Consider the following 27,815-nt stretch of genomic DNA (forward strand, 5'->3'; position numbering starts at 1 on the left):
GAGAGAGAGAGAGAGAGAGAGGAGAAAACGGCTTTGAGCAAAGCAACAAGAAGGAAGAGCAATGGCGACACTGGATCGCCAAATACCAAGTCCGGATACCTGCCTTCTCGAGCCTTGGTCTTCCTTCGTTGGTGCGGCTAAATTGCGTTTTGTTGACAGTAAGTTCGTCCGTCGGCAGCCTTGTTGTTTTTGCGGACAAAGTGTCGGGAAGTGCGTGGTGCAACTGTGGGGTTGAGTTGAGTGAGCTGCTCCACCATGCAGGGTCTGTCAAAGCGCAGCAAAGTAACTGTCAAAAATATTACTACGGAATAACAATATTCATAGGCGGCCGTGCACAGACGAGCGAGCGGCGCTAACCGAGCCTGTGCACCCTTGGCACCGCCGAGTCGTGCGGTCCTCAGACCCCCCGACTGTCCGGCTGTGACGTTAAGTTTGTTAGCCGTGACAGCTCCACTTGATTTAGGGAGCCAGCGTAGGCGCTAGCAAGCTAATGCTAACCACCCCCCCACCCCACAGCCAGCGTCACGGCAGCGTGGCTCCACGCATGGCCCCAAAAGTTTTGTTGTGAAAGCTCCTGCGTCTTTGTAAGTGGCTGTTTTTTGTTGTTTATCCAGGCGCAGACTCCCCCCTGGATAACGGCGATAAAGAGCATTACTGTCCGGGTGAAGATGTGAAGCCCAGCAAAGAAGGTGAGGAAGTCGCACAAGCTAACTTACTTGATGGCTTGTTGTTGTTTTGTTGCACAGGCTGTGCAGCACTGAGGATGCCAGGACATCTCTGTTTTGACCTTCACCTCACACAAATCTCCATTACATACCTACTTTTTTATATTTTATACTTGCATATGGCAAAGACACCCATCAGAGATGCATATTTGAGGAGCTGATCACCTAATGTTTGGCATTTCTACTGAAGAAATGAGTCAAATTGATATGTTTCATAGGAAGAGTTGCCAATTATATTCATAGCTCACTTACAGTGTTGATTTTCCAACATGTGTCAACACGAAAAGGCAAGACGGAGCAGGTGATGCATAAGGTATAGGTTTATACCTTCAGTTGTCTGATGGCTAATAAGAAAGCTTTTTGTTAAGACAGTTTATTAACATAGGACCAAGTTAAAATGATATCTGAGGGGTGGCTTTAAGTGTCACTACATGATTAGTAGCAGTAAACTAGAAGTGCTTGTGCTGGCGTATTGAGAATAGTATTTATCATTAGTCCAACCATAATTCAGAGCCTTGAAGCTGCTGTGTGGTGAAAATATACTTTATTTATTCAGTTAACTGAGTTGTCACTGGGCGCTTGTTCAGAACTAGTCTGTGTATTACATGTACATGAATGTGGAAAGCGTTGTGTGATATTGCTAAGCATCGAGTGGGTACCTCTATCCTCAACCCCCCTCAGGGGACAGAGCCAGAGGAGTTCCTCCACACGCGCTACACACTACCACACTTGAGTCATCCGTGAGACTTTGAGTGTGCTGCCACCGCCTTTCTACGAACACACTGACGCAAACACACACACACACACAGACAGAGCTGGGGAAACTCTTCTCACTCTCACTGGTCAAATAACACACCCCCACCATCAGCACCACCTTTCATCCCACACACACACACACACACACACACACACGCACTCACATGCCTCATCTTCCTCTCTCACAGCCAAACTGGAGCGGTGTTTCCAGAATTGCTGATCTGTTCGCAACATGACACTAAGGCCTGCTGAGAGTGATATGCACACACACACACACACACACACACACACACACACACACTTAGACACCTACAAACCTGACACACACACACAGGGAAACGTCTTAAATGTTTTATTTGGGAATTTGCATGTAGCATTAAAGTTGTGTGATTCATTGTAGGTTCGTCCATTACATGTTGACTCACTTGACATCTCTGTGTACACATACACTCACAAACACATTTGTAGACAGTGGTGCCAGGTTGGCAGCATTTTATGTGAGGTGTAGGTCACGATGGGTATCTACAGTATGTCTCTTTCTCAGTTTCTCACACACTTACACACAGTGGAGATGATGATGACTAACAACAACTTGGTCTGCCTAGACTGGAAGCCACTGTGATCCCCCTACCAGAAATAATGCTGCTATTTGTACATTTACTACTCTCCCAGTAGGGATGACAACTTCCTAATTTGGTAGTGATCCTTTGCTTGTCGATAAACGAAATATTGTGCATTTTGTGCTATTAAGCACAGGTATGTAGGAAACCTCAGACATCTCTGTGAGATGATGCTTTTGGAGGACAAATGTGCTGAACTGCAGGAAAGATCAAACACAAGGGAACAGATCACATTATGTAGGCTACGGCGCAGGACTTTTTACAGTGCTGCTTCCTCTGATGAGGGTTTGAAAATCTCTTGTTGCCTGGCAGACTACATCAAATTAGTCATTTAGTAAATGGGGTATCGCTGTCTGCATTTAAATGATTTGAGCAGAAATTAGTCATATTAGCCCGTCAGCCCTGGGATACAGTCGAAAAGATAGATACATGGTACGTTGCTCTGTCACAGTTTTGCCCATGTGAAAACACATACAAGCGAAACTGTATAAATAAGTCATTTAGTCATGGCTAGACCAAGCTTCTAAACCGTGTGGATTTTCAGTTTGTCTTTATCTTATGTGATAGTAAACTAAACATCTTGTGTTATTGGACCATGGGTTGAACAAAGGGACTCATTTTAAATGTCACCTTGGGCTTTAGGAAGTCGTAATCATAAAACAGTTTGTGTGGTTTTTACAGACTAAGCAGTTAAATAATATATAAAGAAAATAATCTGCAGGAATACTAAAAACCATCTGTATTATCAGAATTTGAAAGAAGGGTGTCACAAAGAAGAGCAAATCCTTTGGTGTCTTCTGAATAGATCGTGATCTTGAATGAGTTTGTTCCTACACAGGAAACATTAATCATACCAGATGATGGTTTATTCTAGACGCTATGGTGTAATTATAGTTCCACTGTCAGTGAGACCATTTTTATGGTTTGCTTTACAGATAGTTTCCCTGGCATGAGTTCATTTCTCAGACTGGCTTTTATATTGAGCCAAAATCATTTTCTGTTCAGATGATTCTGACCTTGACAGTATTTTAATAGCAAAAACCCTTGATAATATATCTAATCTATCTATATAGCAGTGTTTTGTGCATAGCAAACAATATTTCTAAATTGGTTTAAATGTTGGAAAATTGTGAATATCTCACCTTGCGTACGTTTACATTTTGTAAAGTAATGAATATCTCACCTTCCCACAGCACATTTGTTACACCCCCCCTTGTGGCGTGGTGTCTTTACAGCTTTATTGCTAATGTGAACAGGCTTACTTACAAGAAAAAAGGTCTGCCACCAATTTCTGGACACCAACTAAAAGCCTGGTCTCTGCGACATTAGGTGCCAGGCAGCTGTTGGTATGTTAACTTTTCAAACATTTCAGTGTAGTAAAAATACTTTTATGGGGAGAAAATACAACATTCATTTACAAATAGTTCTGAAGAACCTTTCAGTCTTGCATCCTTTTCTGGGCACCTGTGGGACGTTTACCTGTAGCAATAGGAACATCTAAAATGAGCTTTCAAATCATATTCAGGATGAGGTACAGGAGTAAATCTCTGGTTAAAAACATCTCATGAATTCAACATAGATTTTTATTAGGACTTTTCGTAAAAAACACAAAAAAAAAGTATTTCAAACATTTTCTTTTTACCAGTCACAGAACAAATTAAAAATCAGTAGAAGTAGACTTATTGAAAATGTAATTGGTGTCTGTAGATAAACTGTGGTAGTAGCTCCAAACCTGCTTATTCACCAGTGACTAGTTGTTTTTATAGTTCATTTTCTGGCCTGTCAGTCAATTGGCAGACTGCAGCAGTTGGCTTCTCTCACACACATACACACACAAAAAAGAGGCTACGCACTTCGTTTGCATTTGACTTGGCAGATGCAGAGGAAATTGCATTCTTGCTCTTTTTTTTTCAGTACATCCACCGAAGTGCTTTCTCTGTTACTGTAAACCTTAGAATTTGTTATGCACCCCTTCATATTTAAATTTTTTTTCTTAGCAGGACTTTGTTGATAGTTTATAATGAAGAAAATGTCCTCATTTCCTCAAACGATGACAGGAAAAGCACAAACCCTGGTGGTGCTGATCAACTTTTTGAACCGAAACCACCTGCTAGATAGAGCTAAGCTGCCAATGTTGCCAGTCTCTGTGTTAAGCTGCTCACCTTACAAGCGTATTATCTTATCTTTACCACTGTGTTGTGTTGTTTAAAAGCCGTTTTTCACACTCAGCCACTCCTTTTCCATTTGTTTGTGCATTGTCGTAGTCGTAGATTAATCCACCTTCAGTTAAATCAGAAAACAAACACTAGAGTTTAAGAGCAGGTTTAGGGCCACAAACGCAGGAACTGGCAAGTTTGGACTGAAAGTCACAGAGCTTGTCTAGAAATGATAGTTGTGCCTCCCTGGTGAAGGGGCGAACCTGAGAAAAGCATCATAGCTTCAGTACTTCAATGCAGTCATTAAGCAAGTGGTAGGAAGGAGCTGTATTAATCAGAGTTAGTTTGTCTTACTTTTAGAAACCAATACTAGTTTTATGCTTTAGTTACTATCATAGTACCATCGCTTTAAATTAGTGTCATTACTCTTCATTGTTTACTCTACAGTCATGAAATATTCCTGATGATGACGACAGCCGCAGTGTGTGTGTTTGTGTCCATGAATAATGAAGCCAGGTCTGACCTTTGTATGTACAAACAAACACACACACACACAGGCTCAGTCTGTCACACACTCAGCCAAACACTTGTCATGTTTGGCATCATACTATATGTGTGTAATGTCACAGCCTTTGACTTTGAGAAACCTTTCAAACACACTGACGGACATTAAGAGAGACCGCCGGTAACCTTTGCATTTCCAAACTTGCCAGCAATGCAAGGTCATGATGACACTCACCCTTACATTCTCATACACCCACACGTACACCCCCCCCCCGGTTGTGCTTTCACAGACACACACATATCTATAGACATCCCACCTCCCCTGAGCGAGTCTGGCTTAAGCCCTGTGCTAATAAGTGCTGTGATTTCTGTCAGCAGAGCTCGTTTGGGTACAGAAAGATTAGATTCTCAAAGCCAACAGAGAAAATAGCTGTTTTTCATTGGACATATTTGTTTTTCTCTGTTTATATTAATATCAATTGTTTTTGTTGAGTGGGTGGGGTATCTCTTGTAACTCGAGGCATAATGTTGCTGTACACTCTCTAGTACACTGTATACCAGCTAGTGCATGTTTGAGAGTACTGTTTGTCAGCTGTCTTTGTCTTTCTGCCTGGTAAGAGCACACAGTAATCATCCAAGTTTTGTGTTTAATTGTTGGTTTTGAAAGTGATCGTGTTGACATCGGTGAAATGCTTTAGTGTCCCTGAATGCAGCATACCAGACCTGCAGCTGACCGCTTGCTCTGCGTTCTATAAGCAAGATAAATTCCACACATTAAGTTGAGAGGTCTGTTAGGAAATGGTTCAATTGTTAATACCATTTTACGTAATAAACATCTCTGTAGAATATGGTATAACCTGTACTTCGAAAGTAGCCTAATGTAAATAAAATGAACTGTGAAAGTGCTGTAATAGTTTGTGTGATCACTCTTGGTGAAATATTGTAGTAGACACAAGGCACCACTACTGCACCGTTGTGTTTTTCCAGTTGCCAAATAGAGTAATAATTATTAATAATGTGGTCTTGTTTTAACTTCTGTCATTATGGCGTTACTGTGTTACATGGCTGACGTGAGCGCATCTCTAATGCGATCGACCACAGACGTTATCCCTGCACGATCTAAACTGTGCGTTTTGTTATCTCGCTGTGATTCAATGTTTGGAAAACATTTCTTCCACCTCTCTCTCGCCTTTTTGCCTTCTTTTTGAATAACATGTCTTTACTGCAGTCAAGTTTTGTTTTTAAGGGGAAATTTGCAGAAAACGATAACGGGGTCACAGAGCAGCAGAGGTTGTTTGTACTGCGGTTAGATCTTGGCTTTCAGAATCAGTACACCCCTAGTTTTTTAAATGATTAGCTGATCAGCAGAAAATACATCTACTACTATTTTCACAGCTGATTAGTCAACACAGAACATTTTCAAGCAAAGACTTTAAACCTTTCAAAGTTGAGAGTACATGAGAGTCAACAAGGCATTTTGAGAATGTCATCTCAGGCTTCAAAAAATTAAAATGGCCTCTTTTTAAAACTTTTTATAAGAGTCTGTAAATAAAAAAATAACTTAATTAACTGATTAGTTGCTAATTTAACTGTTTTGAACTGTGAGATACTCTAAATTAACATATGATGTGGCCAAAAGTGGACACAGATGTTTCCCTATGGATGAAGTAGTTAAGAAATGGATCTTGTAAGCTAATGATACTCATTTGTTCAATATATGAATGTATAAATCTGCAAGCTTTAATTTATATGGAGTGGTTATAGTGGAATTTGTTTGCCAATTTTTCTCAACTTACTGTGTTAGTATGGAGCAACCAAGTCTAGTGAGTCGTTGTCACTAGACGTATCTAGTGACCTAAATTGCAATTTTGCACAACAATGCTGAATTCTTCTCTCATTTTGTCGGTGGTCTTGTGTCTTTTTCATACAGTGATACTTCCTCAGCCTGATTTGGATTATTTTCTTAATTTTGCCTTCTGTGCTGTGCGTCTGTTTCAGAGATGCTTCTCTGCAGCCAGTTTCCAGCACTGGACGATTTTTATCTGGTTGTCTGTCGTGTCTGCAACAAGGTGGTCACTCCTCAGGGCATCCTCACACACTATGGTAAGAACACACACACACACACACACTGTTACCCCTCAGGGCACAGCGACACAGAAAAACCTCAGAAAATAACCATAAACATAACTAAGGTACACGCACAGTTGTTACACAGAACAAAAACAAAAAACAAAACAAACATGCTCCTGCACACACATATACACACATAGCCATTCAGATCAATACAATCATTTGTATTTATCCCCACAGGCCACTGTAAGACATAACCTTCCTACACCTCATCCTGAATACAAACAAATGCCACAAGATTACGCCTTGAAATACTCAGCAGGCTGATAATGGCTGAAAAGCTCTAAATAATTTACAGAATAATTGAACAGAGTAGCACTGTGCACGAGTCTTCCTGTCCAAGAAATAAGCATATAGACAAAGATAATTGTGAAAATAACAATCTGATCAGAAGATTATGCTGCATTTGTTGGAATATTTTTTCTCACTAGCCAACTCTGTGCAAGGCCCTGCTTTCCTATAACCAATGTTTTTAGAAGCCAGTACACACATGATGTACTCATACACTGCTAAACTCTATGCTTTTTAGGCACGTAGCCTTTCCGTCAAAATAAAATGTGATATTTGTTGCTATGGAGACTGTAATCGTCAGCGAAGAAACCTGAAGTAAACTATTTGACACATTGCTCGGACATTATCAGTTGATAACGTTACATTACATGTCAAACAAAGTGTTAAAACCCAGATACAAGTGTGCTAAAGAGTATGTGCTGTTGAAATGGCAGCACAGTTAAACCCAACTCTCATTGGTCCTTCACCCTGTCCATCCACCTCTTGTTTGTTTTTGATTGTGGCTCCACTGAGCGAGCTCGCATCTGCCCGTGAGCTGTTGCTTCCTTCTGTTGGCGGCACGTGCACCAGCCTGAGCCGTCTGTTTAAAAGAGGGGGAGACACATGGTCACACTTAATGAACACACACATAGACACTTCTCTCTGAGAGGCTAGAGGAGTTGCATGTGCACACATTCTCACTTTCTGTTTCTCAGCAGAAAGAGGTCAGCGGTATTGTGAGACACAATTGCACACATACACACTCCTGGCAGCCGCTGTTGTTTTGTCCCTGCCCCATGCAGCCCCCGCCCCCCCTCTCTTGTTGGCAGCATGTCTGCTTGCTGACACGCACTCAGTTGGGTAACAACAGGTCTGAAACACACTCATGCACACCCAGTCAGGAGTGGGAATCTCTTGAGAGCTCCTCATAAAACAAAACGATCCTCAGGCTACAGTATGATAACAAGCAGGCGTTGTAGTGGACCAGCAGGCCAAGTCACATGCTGAGTAAGTTGTGTGTGTGTGTGTGTTTGTGTGTGTTTGACTCATTTTCATCTTGTTTCATCATACACTTTATTATGGAAGTGCAGAGACCTAGTGATTCTTAAATTTGAAGCATTATATTCTTAAATCAGAAGCATTATATACCAACTACTGTTAATCTTATGATGTTTTATGCCAAATCACAAAAACATCATTTTTATGCACTTTACATAGTATAGTATGTGTATTGTATAGTATATAATAGCAAGATTAAGCCCTTAGAGAATTACATAGAAAATCCAAAAATCCCCCTTAAGCAAGCACTACGTGAAGCTGGAGAGGAAAAACTCCCTTTTAACGGGAGAAACCTCCAGCAGAACCAGGCTCAGGGTAGGCAGCATACCTGCAGAAAATACAGAGAAGAAGAAACACAACCGCAGGAGAAAGAAGACACAAATTAATGGCAACCAATGGTATCATATAAATGGATGGAGAGGGGAGGAGCTCATTGGATCAAGGGAGGTCCCCCAGCAGCAGTTTAAGTCCATAGCAACATAATTAAGAGATGGTTCAGAGTCACCTAAACCAGCTCTAACAATCATAGCAACTTGGTAGCCCAATAGTCACAGCACCTGCCATATAGTTGCAGGATCCCCAGTTCAGGTCCACATGGGAACCGATGCTGCCTGTGCACTATGATGTACTCTAAATCCTAACTGGAAATCTTTACACAGGTTATTCCTGCACTGGTGGTCACATAATTTAATTACTACTGCTTTTTCAAAAATGAACAGAAATAAAGGGCAGATTAGATATCGGCCTATAATTAAGACGCCAGAGTTGAGAGTACATTTTTTTAGGTCTGATTACCTGAAAAGCCTGTGGTATATAGCTTGTTAGTGAAGATGTGTCGCTGTAGTATCCTCATTGTTCCCTGCGGGAGATTCTACTTTCCATGTTGTGACCTTAGGAAGCAATTTCATTCATGGCAGTGTCCTTGTATTTGTAATTGTGAATGCACCCATCATGGTATCTCCTCTCATGCTTGACCTGAGCATTGAATTCAGCACTGGCACTTTTACATATATAGAAATGCACGCATGCCCACAGAAGAGGAGAGTTGGGTTGCCTCAGGGGTCAGTGGCTCCCACGGTAGTTTAACATGCCTAGTTTGCTGCTCAGCTTTGCTTTGTGTAAAGAAGTTCTTCACTTACAGCTAGGAAATGTGCAGGATTTAATATATGCCATGTCTTTAAAAGCTTAAGATGTGTATTTTATATATTCAAGGCTGCATTTAATGGATTTCTTTATTTTAATCTCCTTACAGTGAGGGAAGCATGTATGTTCTTAGCATTAGTGACCCCAGTAGGATATCAAATAAATCCCTCATGCTTAGAGTATTAGTATCATGCTTTCTGCAATGAGCTTAGTTAATAAAAAAATATGTAAAGAAATAGTTTTTATTGCTTGTGAGAAGAGATTTCCCTGTAAAGATACAGTAGATGATTTTACCAGTCTCTTAAGCAATCTGCGAATGCGATTGAAACTATTTCGTATTTTGTGTTTATTTCAAAGAGCATTTGATTTATGACACTTTTCTAACCCATATAACACGCCAAACTGGAGAATTCACAGCTGATGTTTTGATTTTTATGTGTGCACGCTTTTGAATCTCTCTGTGTGGATGCTCTTCACAGCGTGTTCAAACATTTCAATGTATTCCTTCCACTTCTCTCATCTTCTGCGATTTTCTCCCTCCACCCCTCTTCTGTCTCTCTCCCAGCCTCTCTCCTGCTGGTGGCCTGCTGTGTGAGTGGAGCACACGATGAAAGGGTCATGTTGCTGCTGGTGGTGGGAGTGTCTGCTTTTCTGTACTGATCATCCAACTTTTCTCTGTAGCGGTGGATTAATTGAGCTCTGAGGAAGGCTGCAAAGAACTCCATGGTTTTCTTTCAGTTTCATTTCACTCTTAAATTAACAAGTGTTTTGGGCTGCGCTGTGTTTCCAAGTCTGGGTTTGTTGTTGTTGTTGTTGTTGTTGTTGTAAAGGTGTGTGCCTGGGCTGTGGTGTAGTTGTTCATTTCACATGATGTTTGGCTGTTTTTTGCCGTTAACCACAAAAGTTCTGCATAGTTTCGTTTACTGGTGGTGTTGCTCACTCATCTGTTGTGGTTTTGCTTCTGTGGTTTTAGCTGTGTGTGAACCATTAGCTAAAACTCGGGCCAGTTAAAAATGCCAAGCACTACTATACATTATAGGTAGTGTCTCTGCTCTTTCTTAAGGGTGTGTGAACCAAAATAAGAGATACAGTCAAGCAGACATGACATTTCACATACATGCAGAGGAAGACATGTGCAAGTCTAGTTACTGAGCTAGTGACTGAAAACAAAACAGACCTATTTGCTCTTAATCATATATATATATATTCACAAACAGTCCCACATATATAAATCATTGAGGACGTTAAACCATGATGATATATGGAATGAAATTTTGACACCAAATGACTAAACTACATTTTCTTTTACAAATTCAATTTAAATACCTTTGTTATTCATCAACATTCTCAAACCACTGTTCCTCTTAATGGCAGCTCTCTATGCTTACAGTCTGATTTGAATTCTTTTGGCCAGCTAATGTTGAGTCATCTCTGACAGTGGTGAGGGCTGAGATATTCAGTAACTGCATGCCTCTGGGCTCCATTCACAGCGACAAACCTTTCCATCACTTGCTCTGACGGTCCCTATTTCTTACTGCTGTTTATCTAAAAAAACTCATTTGCTGAGAAGCGTACTGTGTTACCATGACAATTCACAACTGTGAGATGTTGTTACTAGCCTTAGATGCAGCATAACTGCATATTTCATGTTTTTAATGTGTTAATTCTGTTATTTATTACCCACTTCTCATGATTGCTAACTTTAATAAGTGAGAATCTACATTTTCTCACCTTGCTTTCTATCTCTTGCTCGCTACCATGCTCCTCTCTCAATGTAAACAAACCCAGCTGAGCTCTGAAAGCCTCCGCTTCCTCATCATGCACTGGCTCCACCCACATCAGTGGAGTGGCCAATCGGCAGCCAGCTTGGCTTTCATTGCCATAACGACAGGCAGGCTGGAGAATGTAGTACCGAGGGTGCCCTTGTGGTCAAGTGGCTTAGTGACCTTGCCCGGGCATTCATCCATGTATTGTAAATCAGTACAGTTAGCTCCCAACTGGCTCCTTATTCACTTGGATGGATTCTATTTTAAAACACAATATGTTAGTGTAAAATGATCAGTTCATTCATTACGTTTAACTGCACATACAAATAAAATAACTGTAAAGGCTTCAGCCATTTTCCAACCCTTTGATTTGAGCTTCGTGTTTTATTGTTACACTATGAAAATACTTTTTTTTACTTTTTTTTTTTGTGTGATGACATTTTTCCTCAAATTGTAATTTTTATCACTGGAAAGTACAGTATTTTTCAAAAAGCGTTATCTCTTGTAATAAATAAGAAATGAGCAGAAGGTTGAGTCGGACCCACACAGTCTGAGGTGTACTTGGCTTTGCCGAGTAACCACAAGGGCACATCTGATATCATATTTCTTCAGATTTATTATTTACTTTATTCCTGCTTGGAAAAGTAAAAAAAATCTTGAAATCGGAACATAAAACATCCCAGTATGATGAACTGTACACACTTCTTCAGCGTACCTCCATTAAGTGATACAGTTTAGTTGAATGAAATGTTTAATGTGTGAAACTATGAAATAACGTGTGATTTAATGTGTGAAATGTGTATGTGCAAAGGTGGCTCTGGACTTTGATCCTGTTACTCTGAATACAGCTGCCTCCCTGGTTCTCTCCTTCCACTGGCCTATTTACACACCTGCCACACACACGCACACATACAAATAATGCTCTTACAGATTATTCTTATATATACATACTGCACACAGAGACATGCACACTCTGGATAGCATACAAATTACATATAGCTAATACAGAATGATATAGGTTAATTGCATAGTATCTTACCCATACACACACATTATGCAGATGCAGTGGTTAATTTCTGCAGTCCACACACAGACATTGAACACACACACACACACACACACACACACACACACACACATACACAGGCACACACCCCTCAGTCACCAGAGGCACACTTTCATGTGCACTTTGAGCAAACACACATGGTCAGTCAGTCTGCTCGGCCCTCTTGTTGCAATGAGCTGCTTTTAGAAACCTGCTACTACATTCACTGGCAGGGTTGTACAGCATTGTGACACAGTCATACTGTCTAATCACTTGCGCTGCTTAGAGAGTAAAGCGCGGCATCAGTACTATCTTGGTCTGTACTTTTACACTTACCTGCAAACATTAAACTACGGGCATTCTATAACATTTAGATTGTTGTTCTGTGTGTTGTTTATTTGCAATTTATATTTATATAGGTCAGGGTATGTAATGTTGACAAAATGTTTCTGTGATTCTGTTGATAATGAGAAGAAGGCAGTATTTTACATCCTTCAGATATGTGTTTGTAAAAGTCTCATATTGCATTGGCTCACTATCGTTAATACATTGTTTCTTAATAATGATCTTAGGGAAAACAGGTCTTATTTATTTACTTAAAACTGAAGCATTCAATTAAAAACTCGGTCGGCGACAGTGTTTGTTATGTATTGCCATCTGTTGTTTTTCCTGTCATAAGGCAAAAAAGCTATCCTGCTAATGTTTGCTGAATGTGTTTTTGTCTCTGTAGCTTGGCTGGTTTGGCCCTGTTGTGGACACACAAGTGCTTGATTTGCATTTGCAAGTTTATTTTTTAAATGTTATTCAATTAAACATATAACATACTGTGTGCTAATAATGTAGCAGTCTATACATTTCTTTCCATGCACTTTTGAATGTGCATCTTATCAGAAGACAGGAAATTTAGCTAACCACAGCGGCTGAACTCATCCCAGAATTAACAGCCACTTTTCACCCACTTATTTAACAGCTAGATTGTGCAGATGTTGGTTGTTCACCTCCTGAAGCACTGTGCTAAATACAGCTGACTTCGAGAGCCTCTTGGTTTTGAAGTAGGGACATAATAAGTAATCTAATTTGTACACCAATATTATACTCTCTTAATGTGTGTGCATTGTGTTTTCCCCACCTTGCTTCTCAGTGTTTATCACGTGTCCCACCCACTGTTTCCATTCAGGTAGCTGGGCTGTAGTTTCCCTGTGAGACAGACAGAGAGAGACAGACAATCCTGGATCACAACCCCTATTCCCTCTCCAACCTGCTCCTACAAAGACATGCATAGCAAAAACCGTAAGTGTGAGCTCCCGTCCTTTCCTCCTTTCTGCCCACAGCCTTGTGATTTCATCCCCTTTATGTTTCCCTCTGTCTCAGCAACCTTTTACTTTAGTATTCTGATCAAATCTGGGTCAAAAAGGTATTTATAACAGTTGGCTGTTGTTTAAACTTCACATAGTAACAGCTTGGTAGAGTTTATTACACAAGGACACTTGAAATGGTGTCAAGGTAGTTGCTAATTAGAGAAAAGTACACAAGTACACTTAATTGATTTGTAAATACTTAATCTTTTTTTGCAAAAAGTTCTGGCGCACATTTTATGTCTCCTGTGTCACAACACAGCCATCTGGCATCTGAGCAGGGTAAAAAAAAAACTACTACACTATTCTCATTGCTAGACTTGGGTGCTAATTGGGTGAAAATCAGATGCAGAGAAGTACCCATTAGTAATGCATGATTGTGGTGTGTGTGTGTGTGTGTGTGTGTGTGTGTGTGTGTGTGTTTGTGTTTGTGTTTGTTATGCATCTCTGTGACCTTTGCGTCTATGTTCCTGTTTTCAGAGAAGCGCCACGGCTCCCCTGTCCCCTCCAGGAGTCCCCTGGTACCTATGAAGCCCAAAGCACCTGCGGTGGCCCCCGCTGTAGCTCCCAGTCCTGGGGGCACACTAGCCTTCAGAGTCCCTAAAGATTATCCTCACTCACGCTTCAGCAAGGCACCACTTGCTGTCTATCCACCAAAGGGGGCACGGAACAAGACGTGGTGGGAAAACACTTTGATCATGTCTGATTAAATGCTCTACACCGCTGTCCAAACATTGATTTATTCCTGCAGTCTTCAGACACCAGCTTTACTCTCTCTTCTCTCCTCCCTTCACCTCCCCAGTGTATCGCTTCCAGTTGTGAGTTTGGAAAAGATGCCCTGCCTCAGCCGAGCCGACTCAGCATCGCACGTGCGCCTCACTTCCTCCTCCCCCTCTTCCTCCTCCTCCCCTTCCCCCCTTAAACCGGCGTCTCTCACTTCCCCGGGCTCCCAACGTTCTAGTGAAAAGATCACCAATGGCCGCGGCACTAGCGGGCCGTCCACGCCTCACTCCACCACACCTCCATCCTCTCTAGATAGGCGGCCCAGTCCGGCGCGCTCACCACTGGACAGGCGGCCGTCATCTACCCCTTCGCCGTCCCCACTGGACAGGAAACCCTCGCCGTCACCTTCGCCTTCTCAAAGATCTGTCACTTTACCGTCATCATTGTCGTCGTCGCCTTTGGAAAAGAAACACCAGAATGGAACTAAAACTTCCTCCAGGTCATACAGAAGACTCTCAGGTTAGTTATAAGAAATTATAGCTGAACCAAAAATATTAAAACTACTCTTTTCCATGTAGATCATTAATGATAATTTTCTGTTTTGCACTTTAAATGTTTGCTGAGCCCCTATATAAGAATTCCTACACTAATGCATGTATGCATACACTGTCCAGAGCTTAAACGCTCAAAATGTCTTATCTCAGTCTCCTTTGGAGAACCTCCAGCCTGAAAGTTTGGCTGCAGACAAAACCGTGGTAGAGTGAGATATCCCCATAGTTTATAATGGTTTTTCTCTCTTGTTTTCCATCCTCTCGCTGCTCTCTTGATATTTCTCACATTATTCACTCTCTCCCCCACAGTATGCCACTGTTTTGTGCCTCATTCTAATTTCCAAACTTTTCTAAACGAGCACCGACGCGCGCGAGTGGTCCTCTCTAAGTATGAGGTTAAAACATGTTAAATGGATTTGTGATAGATAAATCTGGGTGCAGTTGCTGGCGCGACATCTCCCTCTCCAGCTTCTTTTCTTATTCCCCTCCTCATTTTCTCTCTTCGTTTGTGCTGTGTCTCGCTGTGCTCCGAGCCTCTGATTTACACCCTCTAATTCACGAGCTCCTGCTGCCAAAAAGCTGCTTGTCTTCTTGAGAGATTTTCCCCACCTCCTGTGTCTATATTTTCTCATCCTCTCACTCTCCACCTCCTGCCTCGACCTACTCGTCTCTCTCACACACTCATACTCTGTCCTTATTATTTTTTTTCTTTCTCACACTCCCATCTCCTCCTTTCTCTTTGGCGGTCTCTCTGTTAATCATCCTCTTGTTGTTCACTCATCTTTCTTTGATTTTTTCTTTTCTTAGTTTTCAGCCTCTGTTCTTTTCTCAACTTCTTTTTCATGTTTGTGTGTGAGTATATGAGTTCGTTTGTATCTAAGTAGTAAGTATTTGTTGATGTCGTACATTGCATGTGTTTCTGTCCACCGGTATCCACTGGGGCTGTCGTCCCATACTGCAAACACAGAAAGATTACAGGGATTATAGTGAAGGCCAGCACAAGATTACAGCCCTCTGACAGCAACAGTGTTTAAGATAACCTGCTGACTGAAGGTTGTTGTTGGCCAGCTAGTTTGTATGGCCTCACAAAGATCTATCTGTGTTGTAAAAAGTACTGAGCACTACCTCAGTACTTTTGCTTCTGGTAAGAGCATAGAAAATCAAATCATCAGAAAGTTCAGTTTGAAAGACCTGAAACTTCTGTAAATTGCTGTAAATTTCATTGGAAATGTACCTTTTGGCCTACGATTTTTGCAAGTATGCAACTGAAATAATTATTTTGTGTGTATTCACTAAACATTTTTATTTAGTTTGTTTTCTAACTTAAACAAATGTAAAAGAAAAAACTGAAGGTAGAAGTTAAAACACTAACAGTAACATTTGGCATTGCTAGGTCAACTTTGACCCACTGTGCTTACTACTGTGCTACAATCCAATGGACGAGTTATTGTTGATATTATGGTGAAACCAAAGTTTTGTGTTGTCATTATGTCTGCTTATGCTGTGTCTGATAATGTTATCATATCTGATAGCTACAGAAAGACATTAGCTGCAAACTAGATCCTATTCATTAAAGCAGGAGGGAGACCCTGGGCTGTCAGTCTCCGACTCTTGTCAGGCTGCCAGAACGTCTTGTCAAGAATAATTTGTCACAGCATGTGGGATCTGTATAGTTGGTGTTTGATACTAGAAGCACTGCTAATAATGTCACACAGAATTAGACTGCAGTGGCCTTGTGTCACGTCTGAATGGGCAAATGAATAAAGCAATATGTGAACTGACATATATCAGTGCATGATCCTCTGTCACAAAAAACACAAATGAATGTGCTCAGAATATTGTAAAGCTCCTACACACAGCAAATGTAATTTGACGCTTTAAGGAGAGAAGGAAGAAATTAACAAATTATTGTCTATTGGCAGTGATCTAATGTGTGTGTGTGTGTGTGTGTGTTTGTTTGTTTGTGTGTGTGGTTCTTTTACAGGGAGAGTGTTTGATCCTAACAAACACTGTGGCGTCCCGGACCCCGAGACTAAACAACCATGCACGCGGTCTCTCACCTGCAAGGTAATACACACACACACACAAACACACAACCACTTACACATACCACCTCTGTGTAATTTCTGCAGAGACTAATAGTTTCAGACTCTTCTTTCTGCTTCCTGTCTCAAACTGTAATAATATTGAAGGGCACACTTCAACACATGACTACCGAGGGACTCCAACCAAACATATGACCCTGTCTGTCTCTATGATATGCCTGCACTTTGTACACATTTCTCAGTTCGTGCAGTGCTGAATGAGTACAGGCCTACTCTATCCTTGATGGGGTAATAATAGATGTTGGATAGGGCTACAACATCTCTCTGCAGTAATACTCAATTTTACTGCCCTTTAATTACCTCTAGCAAGCTTTACTAATCACTTTAAGCTGGTTATTAAGTCATTAAAGATGTATCAGGCTAGTGTGCTGATTTTTTCTTTAGAGAGTTTTGTTCAACTTTAATTTATCTGTGGTAACCAGGACCTCAAGATAAGGACCTGACTGATCAAACCCATAGTAGAAAATCAGTCCTGCCCGGCCATTAATGACACATTTACTGTCCTACTTCAATTTTTATCAACTCTCGTAATGTAGGAAATGATTTGTCCAATATTTGAGACGGGTCCAAAGTGATTTTTGTCACTGAAAATGAGAACATCGGCTGTAATAAAGCAAACTTTTTACCTGGCTGAGGCCTCCTCCAGTGAGATAAGACTAACTCAAGTTGTGCTTTGGTAAATATCATATTGAGCTGATACTATCGATATTTCTGAATTTCAGGAATATACACCATTTGACCATCAATATGACTTTTGAATGGATACAGCCAGCCTTTTTCTTTCTATCGGTCATAACCTGCTTGAACCAGTAATTCCACAGCTTCAGACACACACTCTGTTGGAAAACCAAATGTTTGATGGCTGGTTACCTTCCAAGGTAGTTGGAAGGGTAGACAGGCTTACCATGCACAAGGCAATATTTACCCGTGCTAGTCTGGTGTGACGTGGGCAGCAGCTTGGTGAAGTGATTATGGAACCTATCCTGAATTCAGAGACCTATGATTAAAGCCCCTGTGAGTGCAGCCATCAGCCCTGTTGATGTATGTTTGAGTTACACTCTGGATTCCTCACAGATCAATACTTTCATTAAGAAACTCACACTGGAACTAACCTCTCAACACTTAATGCTTATTAGCCCACAGAAGAAGATTTATGAAATTTAAATGAACCTTTTTTCTCTCTTTTTCATTACAGACTCACTCTTTGTCCCACCGGCGAGCCGTCCCCGGCCGAAGGAAACATTTTGACATCCTCCTAGCCGAACACAAGGGACGGGCGAAGGAGAAGGAGGGAGCAAAGGAGAAAGACAAGGATGGAGCACAGGGAGAAAAGGAAGGCTGCAGCCAGAGTATCACATCACAGGAGAGTCCCAGCAAGCCTCACTGTCCAAACGGACGACCTTTGTCCACGCTGAAGCTACGGCTGGCAAATGCACACATACCCAGGTAGAACATAAACAGTAACTATGCATGTTTATATGGAGGCAAAGAAAGGCCATGCAACATTAAATCTCATAAACACCTGGCTGTTTAACCTAATCATACGTCTGCATGTATTCCCCTCTGTACAGATTTCAGTAGCCCTTCTTAAATGGTGCAACTTCAAATTATTTGTATTTATTTCTTATTTGTGACTTCATAAATTCAGAAAATGTAATTCTTCAGTTTGTGAAAATTTAAATTGAAAGAGGAAGAACCACATTTGGTGTTTATATGTAGACCACTGAAATCTTTCAGTGTTCTTATCAGTAGTATTTAAACCTAAAATTAATTTAATAATTAAATTATTATGTGTCATCAGGAGTTTATGTATCATTTAGTACAAATAATACTCATATAAAATAAATAAGACTTTTGATGTAGTGTTTTGTTAATGAGAGACTTTTAGTTGACTTTTTTGCTGCATTTTACCTAAACTTTGACTTAAATGTGACTTTTAATACTTTTTCATGCCACTCGAGTTGAGTTGGACGAGACTCACAGACAGATGCTTGTCTGTTCGTGTTTTTTCCACCAGGGGATGCTGTAAACAAGCGTGAGACATTAGAAACCTTAGTAAAATGATGTGAATTGTGGCCTTGTGAAAGTGTTATGAGAAACTCATTTCCTCTTTCTATTTAGCAGATGATCCTCTGTTTGAGAAGGAAGTCATTTAGCCTTTTGTCACTGAAGCAAACATTTAAAATGATTACAGCGTGAGGCCACATATGAGAGGAGCATTTGTGTTTACTTTCTTCCTTTCTTACTTCCTCTCATTCTCTCCATCCTCCTCTGCTTTTCCATGTTTTACTACTGTTTTCTATTTTTTTCTTCCGTCCTCTGGTCCTCATTTCCATTTCTCTGTCTTCCCCTTCACCTCTTCTTCTTGTCGCTTTTTATTGTCTATTCTGTTGTTATTTAATTTCTTGACCCTTTTATGCACACTTATTTTATTCATCCTTGTGTTCTTCCAACATATCCACTCCAGGGTCCCAGGCAGTTCTACCACTTCCACTTCCAGTCCTCTGCCCCCGGCACCGGTCCCCGCCACAGCGCCAAACCCAGAGTCGTCCCCTCACAGCTGGTTGACAGCAGCAGGAGATGGCGGTCAGTTCTCCAGTGATGAGGCAGACGGAGAGACCCCAGAAGACACAGAAAGACCTGCCTTTCACTACTCTAATCACCACCCACAGCCAATAGGGGTAAATACTATTAGTCATACACCTCACTTACACAACTTCTATTCAGGGATTCCCACCTTTACTCCCCAGGATTTGATTTGATAAGCTATTTACAGGAATCATTTTTATCTATCTTCACTTGTAGCCTGTGTTTTCATTGCAGAATTTAAAAAACATAAGGGGAGTGCATTAGTCTGATTTCAGAATCTGAAATTAGAGAGTGGTGTTTTAAAGAAGAGTGTGACACTTTAGTAAGTACACATATTCCCTTTTTTGTCTAAGAGATAAATGCAAAGATTAATATCACTCTGTCTAATGAATATAAAGGTAAAGCAAGGAGCCTATTAGCTTAGCGCAAAAAGGGAAGGCGAAATAGAACATAGAAAGTTTCAAAAAGCCATCTACCAGCAGCCTTAAGGCTGGTTCCTCACCTGAAGTATTGACTTCCTTGAACTAATAGGCTTAATTTTCAAAAATGTCAAAATGCTCCTGCAAGGATAAACAAATAATCCAAGTCTTCACCTTTCTCTCACTCCCCTCCACCCCTTCTTCCCACCCCCAGTTTTGCGTATTTGGCAGCAGGCTTATGGGACGGGGCCACTATGTGTTCGACAGGCGATGGGACAAGATGAGGTTGGTGCTCCAGAGCATGGTGGAGAAACACCTTAACGCACAGATGTGGAGGTGAGTATGATTGTGCACTGATTGTTTTACTCATTAGATGTGTTTGGGCCTTATTGTGTAGGCAGAACGTCATTTTTAGAGAGAAAGAAAGGTGTGTTTTTGTTTTTTAATAAAAATCAAGGGGAAACGGAACAGGTTAAAGATGCTGGATTGTCTAAAATTGGACTCCATCATTAATGTAAACTCTGAAAACTGATAATTAAGGTTTCATACATTGGCTTTATTTGTGTGTTTCTCACTGTGTTCTAGGAAAGTGCCTCTGGCTGCTGAGAGCCTCCTCTCCCTCTCCTCCTCTGCTTCTTCCCCTGTCACTTCACTTCAACAGACTCCATCTCCCACTTCCACCACTTCTCCTCTCCTCTCCTCCCCGTCCAACTCCTACTCCTACACCGCCACCTTCCCGCAGTCTGCGTCCACAGCTGGGGTGTTCAGCATCCGAGACGCCCCACAGCCCCTCGCTCCTCTTTTGGGCAAAGCTCGTAACGGCGCACATAAAGTCAGCCGCCCATCCAAAGACATTCAGGACTATGTAGTGGGATCTAAGAAGAGAAAAAACTCTTCTTCATCTCCTTCTTCTTCTTCCTTGTTTTCAACTGTGGATAATCACAAGAGGAACGGCAGCAGCTGTCATTCAACGTTTCAAGGTTCAGGGGGGACAGCTCCCTCCCCAGCCAAGAAAAAGGGACTTGGGGGAAGTGGGCTTTGGCACAGTGCAGATGACTGGCTATCTCGATCTGATGTATCTCAAAGTCACAGTTCACACAACAGGTGGGTTGCAAGCTGTTTAGGCAACAGTAGAGAATAAATTGTGAATTGGATTCTTGTCTTTAGTTTTTATTCTTTAAAAGATCTTGTTCATGTTTCTTGGTCTAACAAGAATAATGTAGTTTGTGAGAAGCACGTGAGAGGGTGACTTATTAAAAGTACAGCCATATGTAAACAGAGAGCACAGTGCCAGCAGTGCAAAGTCTGTGATGACTGGTGTTTGGCTTCCCACTGAAAAAGACAACAGTGTACAATCTGTTGGATCATTTTATACTTGTGTAAATAGATACTACTACATGGTGAAGGCTCAAGTGTAGTATGCTATATGATGGTAATGTTTTTTTCTCTTCTGGTCCTCTGCAGTCGTGATATTGGCACCACCGGTATAGCCCACTCACCCAACAGGGAGCCAGCCTCCTCCTCCTCCCATCACCTTTTGGCTCCCCCTTCTGGGCCACTGGCTTATGTGGGAGGAGCAGAGGGAAGGAAGAGGAGAAGCCCGAGCTCCTACAGAGGGAAAGCCAGCAAGCTGAGCAGGTCGGGTGGACTGGAGAGCCTCTTTGGGAATGGGAGCGATAGTGGGGGACTACTGTCTCTGGGTCCTGAGTCTTCGAGACAGGTGGGTGTTACCTACAGGTTGTAACATACACTATATGACATGGTCCTAGTTGTGCTGTTGAGCTAATATGCTAAAAGTCGTTGTTTGAACAAGTGATTATAGGTTGAATATACTTTTATTTAGCATGTTTTAAAGTGAATCCACAAGTAATATCATGCAAGATATAATTATATCACATGTACAGAGCAGTAGACTATTAAGTACGTAAACAAAGAATTGCTCACTGCTCAGCATTGAGTTTGGTAAAAGAAAATTATGTATTTCTTTTAAAAGTGATTTATCTTATAAGCCGCTGAATTGTCTCTGTCGTCCTCTCTGCAGGCCAAGTTGCATCACTGATAAAAACCCGTTTCACGGACAGAATGTTGGGCAGCTGTGCAGGCCACTGCCGTTTGTGACCTTCAACCTCACCACTATTTCACTGGCAGCACCAATCAGACAGCAGTATCTCTGCGATGTCACCCCTGTTTACCCAATGACAGTTCAGTTCACACGCTGCAACGCAGGAGTTCTGGAGTCTATGCCCACAGTCGGGCTGGCAGTCACTGCCGTTCTCTATCCCTACTCATGGATTGGTTCGATGAAAAGCTGCCGTGCATCACTGTGGACCGTGATCCTTTTCTGAACAAAACAGTGACATCCAAAAACTCTGAAAAGGGAATTTGCCTTGCTGAGCTTTCCAGACATTATTACTAATGCCACCACTGTACAATTTTTGGAGTGACAGAGTTTATTTTGTGGTTCAGACCATTCAACTGGTTTCTGTGTTTGGTCAGCAGACTAGGAAAGAGGTCTGTGATTGATTTTGGGAGTTAGATTGTTGAAGGACCTACTGACACATCTACTGCAGGATTCAGACTTCAGCTATGCCACCTTTACAGCCCCCCTTACCTTTGTTTTCTTTTAATTTGAGCTTTTCATCTTTCTTAAAAGATGGAAAAGACACCAGCAGTTTTAGTTGGGTTTTATCCAGCTTTTTCCTCTCATTTGGCCTCTTCTCCTTTCTTTGTTTTCTCTATGTGTCCAACAACAGTCAGTTTCTCTTTTTTACTTCCTCACCCTCTCTCCCTATCCATCCCAGCATGACTGTGTTCAAAGTGCACTTACTGCCCTCACTTCCCTATGCCTCCTTCTTCACTGACTCCAGAGCAGTCTCCAGCAGTGCCACACAAGGACCTGTTCTTGTCTGTGTTACCAAGGACACCGCGTCAATGCATTGTTATTTCAATTTAGGAAGAATTTTAGTTGAGGATTGTTTGGGTTTCTCATTGTTCTTTTTCAAATGTTGCAAGAAACACAAACTCCTGTGTGTGTGTGCCAGGACTTGCATCCAAAAAGGAATTATTGCTATGGTGTTGGATCTTATTTTTTGTTTGTTTGTTTTTTTGTACAATAATTTATCGTAAATGTTTGTTTTCTAAATTGCTATTAAGGTTTGAGCTACAGAAGAGACTTTTTGAGCAAAAAATTATTTGTATGGCATTTTGAAGAAATGTTGAAAGTATTATGACAGTTTGCATTGTTGAAAATGTGTACATATCTGTTATTATTTTTGTATTTATTAATAATTGTCCCCTTTTACTAAGTATGAGCTAAAGCAGAGAGTGTTTTTCCCTTATACGTTGGTCTGCGTTTAATAATATTGATAAATTGGCCTGGTTTCTCAAAACCTTCAAGCCTTAGCAGGTTGTTAGCAGGTTGTTTTGATATTAATAGTCAAAAACATTAGTTGTCTTCTAATAATGGAGTCTAGTTAATTCTATCTAATTATGTTGTATGACAAACAAAGTCCACTCACTTACAGTAGATTTTTCTGAAGCTTTCAACCTCATAGCAGCCTGTCACATCCCAACTTCATGCCACATACTAATTCTTTACAGTGTAAACAATATATTATTTTACAGTACACAAGAAGTCTACATTTCATTCTATACAAACAGGACATGATATAATAATCTGCACTGCCACACATCAGTTGAATTGTTACTTATAGAAGCCACAGCCAGTTCAGTTTCTAAACCAGAAAACTACATTTTTAAACATTTAATGCTGCTTTTTTTTTGTCTCAGAAAAAAAAGTTTATTTTTTTATGTATGCTGACATTTTTTTCTTTGCACTTAAATTGTTCACTTTTCCAGTGTAAACACACTACATACTCAAACCTGCTAAGAATGGGTATGTACTTTGGAAGTGGGACAAATTAAACCGTAGATGGAGTTGACTCATGGAGATGGTTTCGGGTATAACTAGATTACATAAGTATATCACTTAAGTATATCAGTGACGTGATAAAAGGTGACCATATGCAGTATGGTTGATTTATCATTTCTAAGATGAATATTGAACTTTCACACTCACTTGCGTTGTATTCCGCAGTATTGATAGCATTTACAACAATACCGAGGTTAATGAAATTCAAAATTGTTACCGATGTCATGGCCTACGTTTTAACTTGCAGTGTCACTATGGTTTGTTTATTCATCTTGACACAAGGAGGATGACAATTCTCCTTCAAGCAGAAGGTTGATCAGGATGCAGCTCTTCAAGGATAAATTAAAAACCCTAACTCTACGTACCCCTCAAGGATCAATAAAGTACACCTTGTCAAAGTATTACATTTATGTCATCTTTTATGTTATGAACCTATCCAGGGACCAGTATGGTCTTTTCAGTCCCATCTCTGCTCAGACTAAAAATCTTTCATAACACATATTGACCTTATGCCAAACCCTTTCACACATATTAGGCATATTTGTCCAGAAATGTCAGTGGACAGTATTTCTATAATAGCATTTTTGTCACATTTCTAATGGCTAGGTGTTTGTGTAATGTATCTGACATAAACTAATAAGCTAAGGTTGTTTTTGTGAAACCAGGCCCTGTATTTTTATATGCCCCTCATTCCTGCTCACCTGTGGTTCCACCTTTTTTAATACTTCTTCCGATGGTCACAACTCTATTTTTAAACTGCCTTTATCTTCCGAGACCAATTGGTCCAGTTTCAGTGTGATTTTGCTTGGTTGTTGTGTTATGTCACGTCAGACACAGGTCAAAATGCTTTCATTTATGTCTGCAGCTGGTACCAGTTCTTTCCCTGGTGGCTCAGTAGTCCGATGTACCGAAAACTAAGCACAGTCATTCCCATGAGCCTTCGATGTCTCCTAAGCAAGTAAAAGATGCATTCGTAGAAACACTTACAAGTGACATTAGTGTTACATTAGATCTTTGGGGGTTACACAATATGTCAGGAAACATGGTAACCCGTTTCAAAGCAGGTCATCTGGTGTAGCTGATAAAGCTGGTGTAACTGAAAGCATTTTGAATTGCTTGATAGCGGCCTGAAGCCATGAGCAATGCTCCCACCTGGTACTTGCCAACTGCTTTGGTGGAAATAACTTCTAGGACTTTTTTTTTTTTTTTTTTTTTGGTTTCAAAACATCTAAGCACTAATGATGAATGAATTGTACATAGTCAGTTGTATTTGTGTTATGCTTTTCCAAGTACTCAAAGTGCTTCCCTTGATGACACTTTATTCATCAGTGTGTGGGGTTGTCTTCACGGATCTTAGATTGGTTTAGTGATACCAGCTCGGTGGTCTTTATTTTACTGTAGATACACATGGTTTATCTGGATACACGCATTGTACAGTTCAAATACCTACAGTTCTCTCTCTTTAGCAGCCTCTTACCAGCTGCCCTGCTTACACATGTTCAAAGTCAACAAACCTGCTATAAAAGACCGACACCTACATTAGTATACATGTGGTTCATATTAGTAGAACAGCTGAAAATCTGAGTTTGGGTGGCAAGTTTAATCTTTCGTCTCAACTTACGTTTATCTACAGAAGAAAGTGACGATCTTAGCGCTGAGATGTTTTTGGGGAAATGCCACCGTCACCTACTGTTTATAGTAACAGAAATGAGAAGTTACAGTTTGTTGCAGCTAAAATTAAGACAAAGCTCCTGGATGTTGATTTCAGAGCGGTCGTATATTGTCTTTGCTGTTAAATATTTTGGAGGTATTAAGTTTTGTAAAACCCTCCCTCTTTCTTTTGTTTTTTTTGTTTTTTTGTTGTTTTTTTTTGCACTTTTTCATAATGCCCATATTTTTAATCAACGTCTATTTATATGAATATTTGAGATATACAAAAATCTATATCTATATATTTGTTAAAGTGTCTTTGGCAACTACAGTAAAAAGAAGATGAAGAGTATATTGTTGGCGAATCGGCCCCTAAACCAGGGCATTTTTTTAGTTTGTTGTAACTGATCCAAACTGTGGTGAATGTCAAATGTCTGAAAAATGCTTTTTAAGAGTTTGGTGTTTATTCAGTCTCACTGCAGTTGGGTTAGAAAATGGATTTCCAATCAAAACAATTTAACGCTGTAAAAAAATGGTCTTATATTCAAGCTTTTATTAAATGATTGAAAGTGGATGTTTTGTTGTTTGTATCAAAGATGCCAACTGATCAATGTTTTGTATATTTTACTTGTCATTATTGCAGCAATGTGTTGAATATTTCATGCCTAAGCAGCTAATCGTTGATGTCTGACATACTTTTTTTGTTGTTGCAGTGTTCTGAGGCTGACAAAGGAGCTTTTTGCTTTTTTGTTTGTCTTCTGCATGATTTAGTCATGAAATGTATCTGATATTCACAAATATCAACAAAAGCTAAATTAAGCTGATAAAACAAAGTCATGATCTTTTATGGCTTTTTTGAATGCACCCAATAGCACAAAGAGGTAATGGCAGTACTAAGCTTTAATGAAACAAGAATGAAGGTGTAGCTTAACTTATAGAGTAAAAACCTAAGGTAATATCAAGAGACTTAAAAGATTCATTGGAGCTGGTTAACATCTCTGTTTTTGAGACGCAAAACATTGAACAGGAGGGAACGCCATGATTAGGTGCTGCTTTGCTTTCTCAGAACCGGGACAGCTTGTCATCATGGAGGAGGAGGTGAATTCCTGAGTTTATCGGTATCCTATAATATAATATCATGGATGAATATTTTGTAACTTTTATATTTTCTCATATGTTAATGCTTACATTTTCCTGTAATTTATTTACATGGTTGAAAACACTGAACTGTGCTGAGCCCTGTCTGCTACAAAGATGAAAAGGCTGTGACATCTTCAACTTCAGCTGTGTCCAAATATGTCCACAACTCTTGGATCAAGAGAATCACACTCATACTGACCACGGTAATCCTTGTAGAACATCCTCACTACTATTGGGTGAATTGCCATAAAACGTGGTACAACTGTTCATGGTTTCCACAGAGGATGAATCAGAACATCGGTGTCCCTGTATTTCCTGTAGGACCACCATCAGGTCAGATTTATGATCATATACCTTTTTGAAAACCATCCGCTTTACTTTGTGTATAGTGCAGGAGAGTGTGTGGGGCACAACACATGCAATATGCACCATTGATTGAAAAAATAAAATGGTATCCGGTGTATCAGTGTAGTCCAACATGAGGTTGAAGGGCTGACACAACTTTTAAAGATCTCCAGCTGTGTCTGACGCTTCTCCACACCACGACATGCCAGGTTAAAGGTCACCTCCACAAGCTGATAACACAAACAAATGATTTGTCCTCTTGACACCTCAGCCCTGCAGGCAAATCACCTACGTTCGCAGGGAAATGAAACCAGAAACAAATTTTGCGCAGCATGTGCTGTAATTAAGACAACAAGTGATCTTTGGGAAAGCCCTTTTTATGCTTGTTGTAGGAGCCAAGCTAATTCTATGGTGAATCCTTTGTCACCCATTAAGCACTAAAAATACCTCTTATCGTATTTAGATCGCAATACATGCATATTTAGAGATAGGGGAAGAATTCCCCTTTGGTGATTAATTTTGATTCAGCTGTTATTCTAAAGTGAGAGCACATGATTGAATATGAAGTCAGACTCTCTTATGATGCTGCTGTTCCCAAACCAGCTTGATTTCCTTTCTACTATGTTTAATGAGCAACAGATTTATTAAAAAAAGAGATGTTCTCTAGATGTCCATCCAGTTGGTATTGTAATCATTTATTGCACATTCAACCACCTAAATATATAGTAAAACACAAAATAGGATTTTCTAGAAATGCGATTTTCTATCTGAGGATTTACCAACAGGGTTGGCTGAGAATTTTCTTCTGTCTAGTCCCTGCAGAGAGCACTTTG

The 27,815-nt window shown here is 40.5% G+C and overlaps 1 protein-coding gene across 2 annotated transcripts; it reads left to right on the forward strand.

Moving 5' to 3' along the window:
• atxn7l1 (ataxin 7-like 1) lies at positions 1 to 26,069 on the forward strand. Of its 2 annotated transcripts, XM_026362664.1 has the most exons (12): positions 1 to 158; positions 615 to 689; positions 6,760 to 6,864; positions 14,010 to 14,208; positions 14,332 to 14,771; positions 16,788 to 16,870; positions 18,104 to 18,354; positions 19,376 to 19,589; positions 20,131 to 20,252; positions 20,502 to 21,020; positions 21,381 to 21,636; positions 21,958 to 26,069. In XM_026362664.1, exons 1-12 carry the CDS (start codon positions 62 to 64, stop codon positions 21,973 to 21,975), a joined length of 2,379 nt encoding a protein of 792 aa, XP_026218449.1. In that variant the 5' UTR covers positions 1 to 61; the 3' UTR covers positions 21,976 to 26,069. The 2 variants fall into 2 exon arrangements, with proteins under 2 accessions (XP_026218449.1, XP_026218448.1); XM_026362663.1 differs by lacking the exons at positions 1 to 158; positions 615 to 689; positions 6,760 to 6,864 and adding exons at positions 8,014 to 8,169; positions 13,352 to 13,464.
• Positions 26,070 to 27,815: the final 1,746 nt, after the last annotated feature.

The sequence above is a fragment of the Anabas testudineus genome, chromosome 23 (genome assembly GCF_900324465.2).
Source record: "Anabas testudineus chromosome 23, fAnaTes1.2, whole genome shotgun sequence".
In the NCBI taxonomy this organism is placed as follows: Eukaryota; Metazoa; Chordata; class Actinopteri; order Anabantiformes; family Anabantidae; genus Anabas; species Anabas testudineus.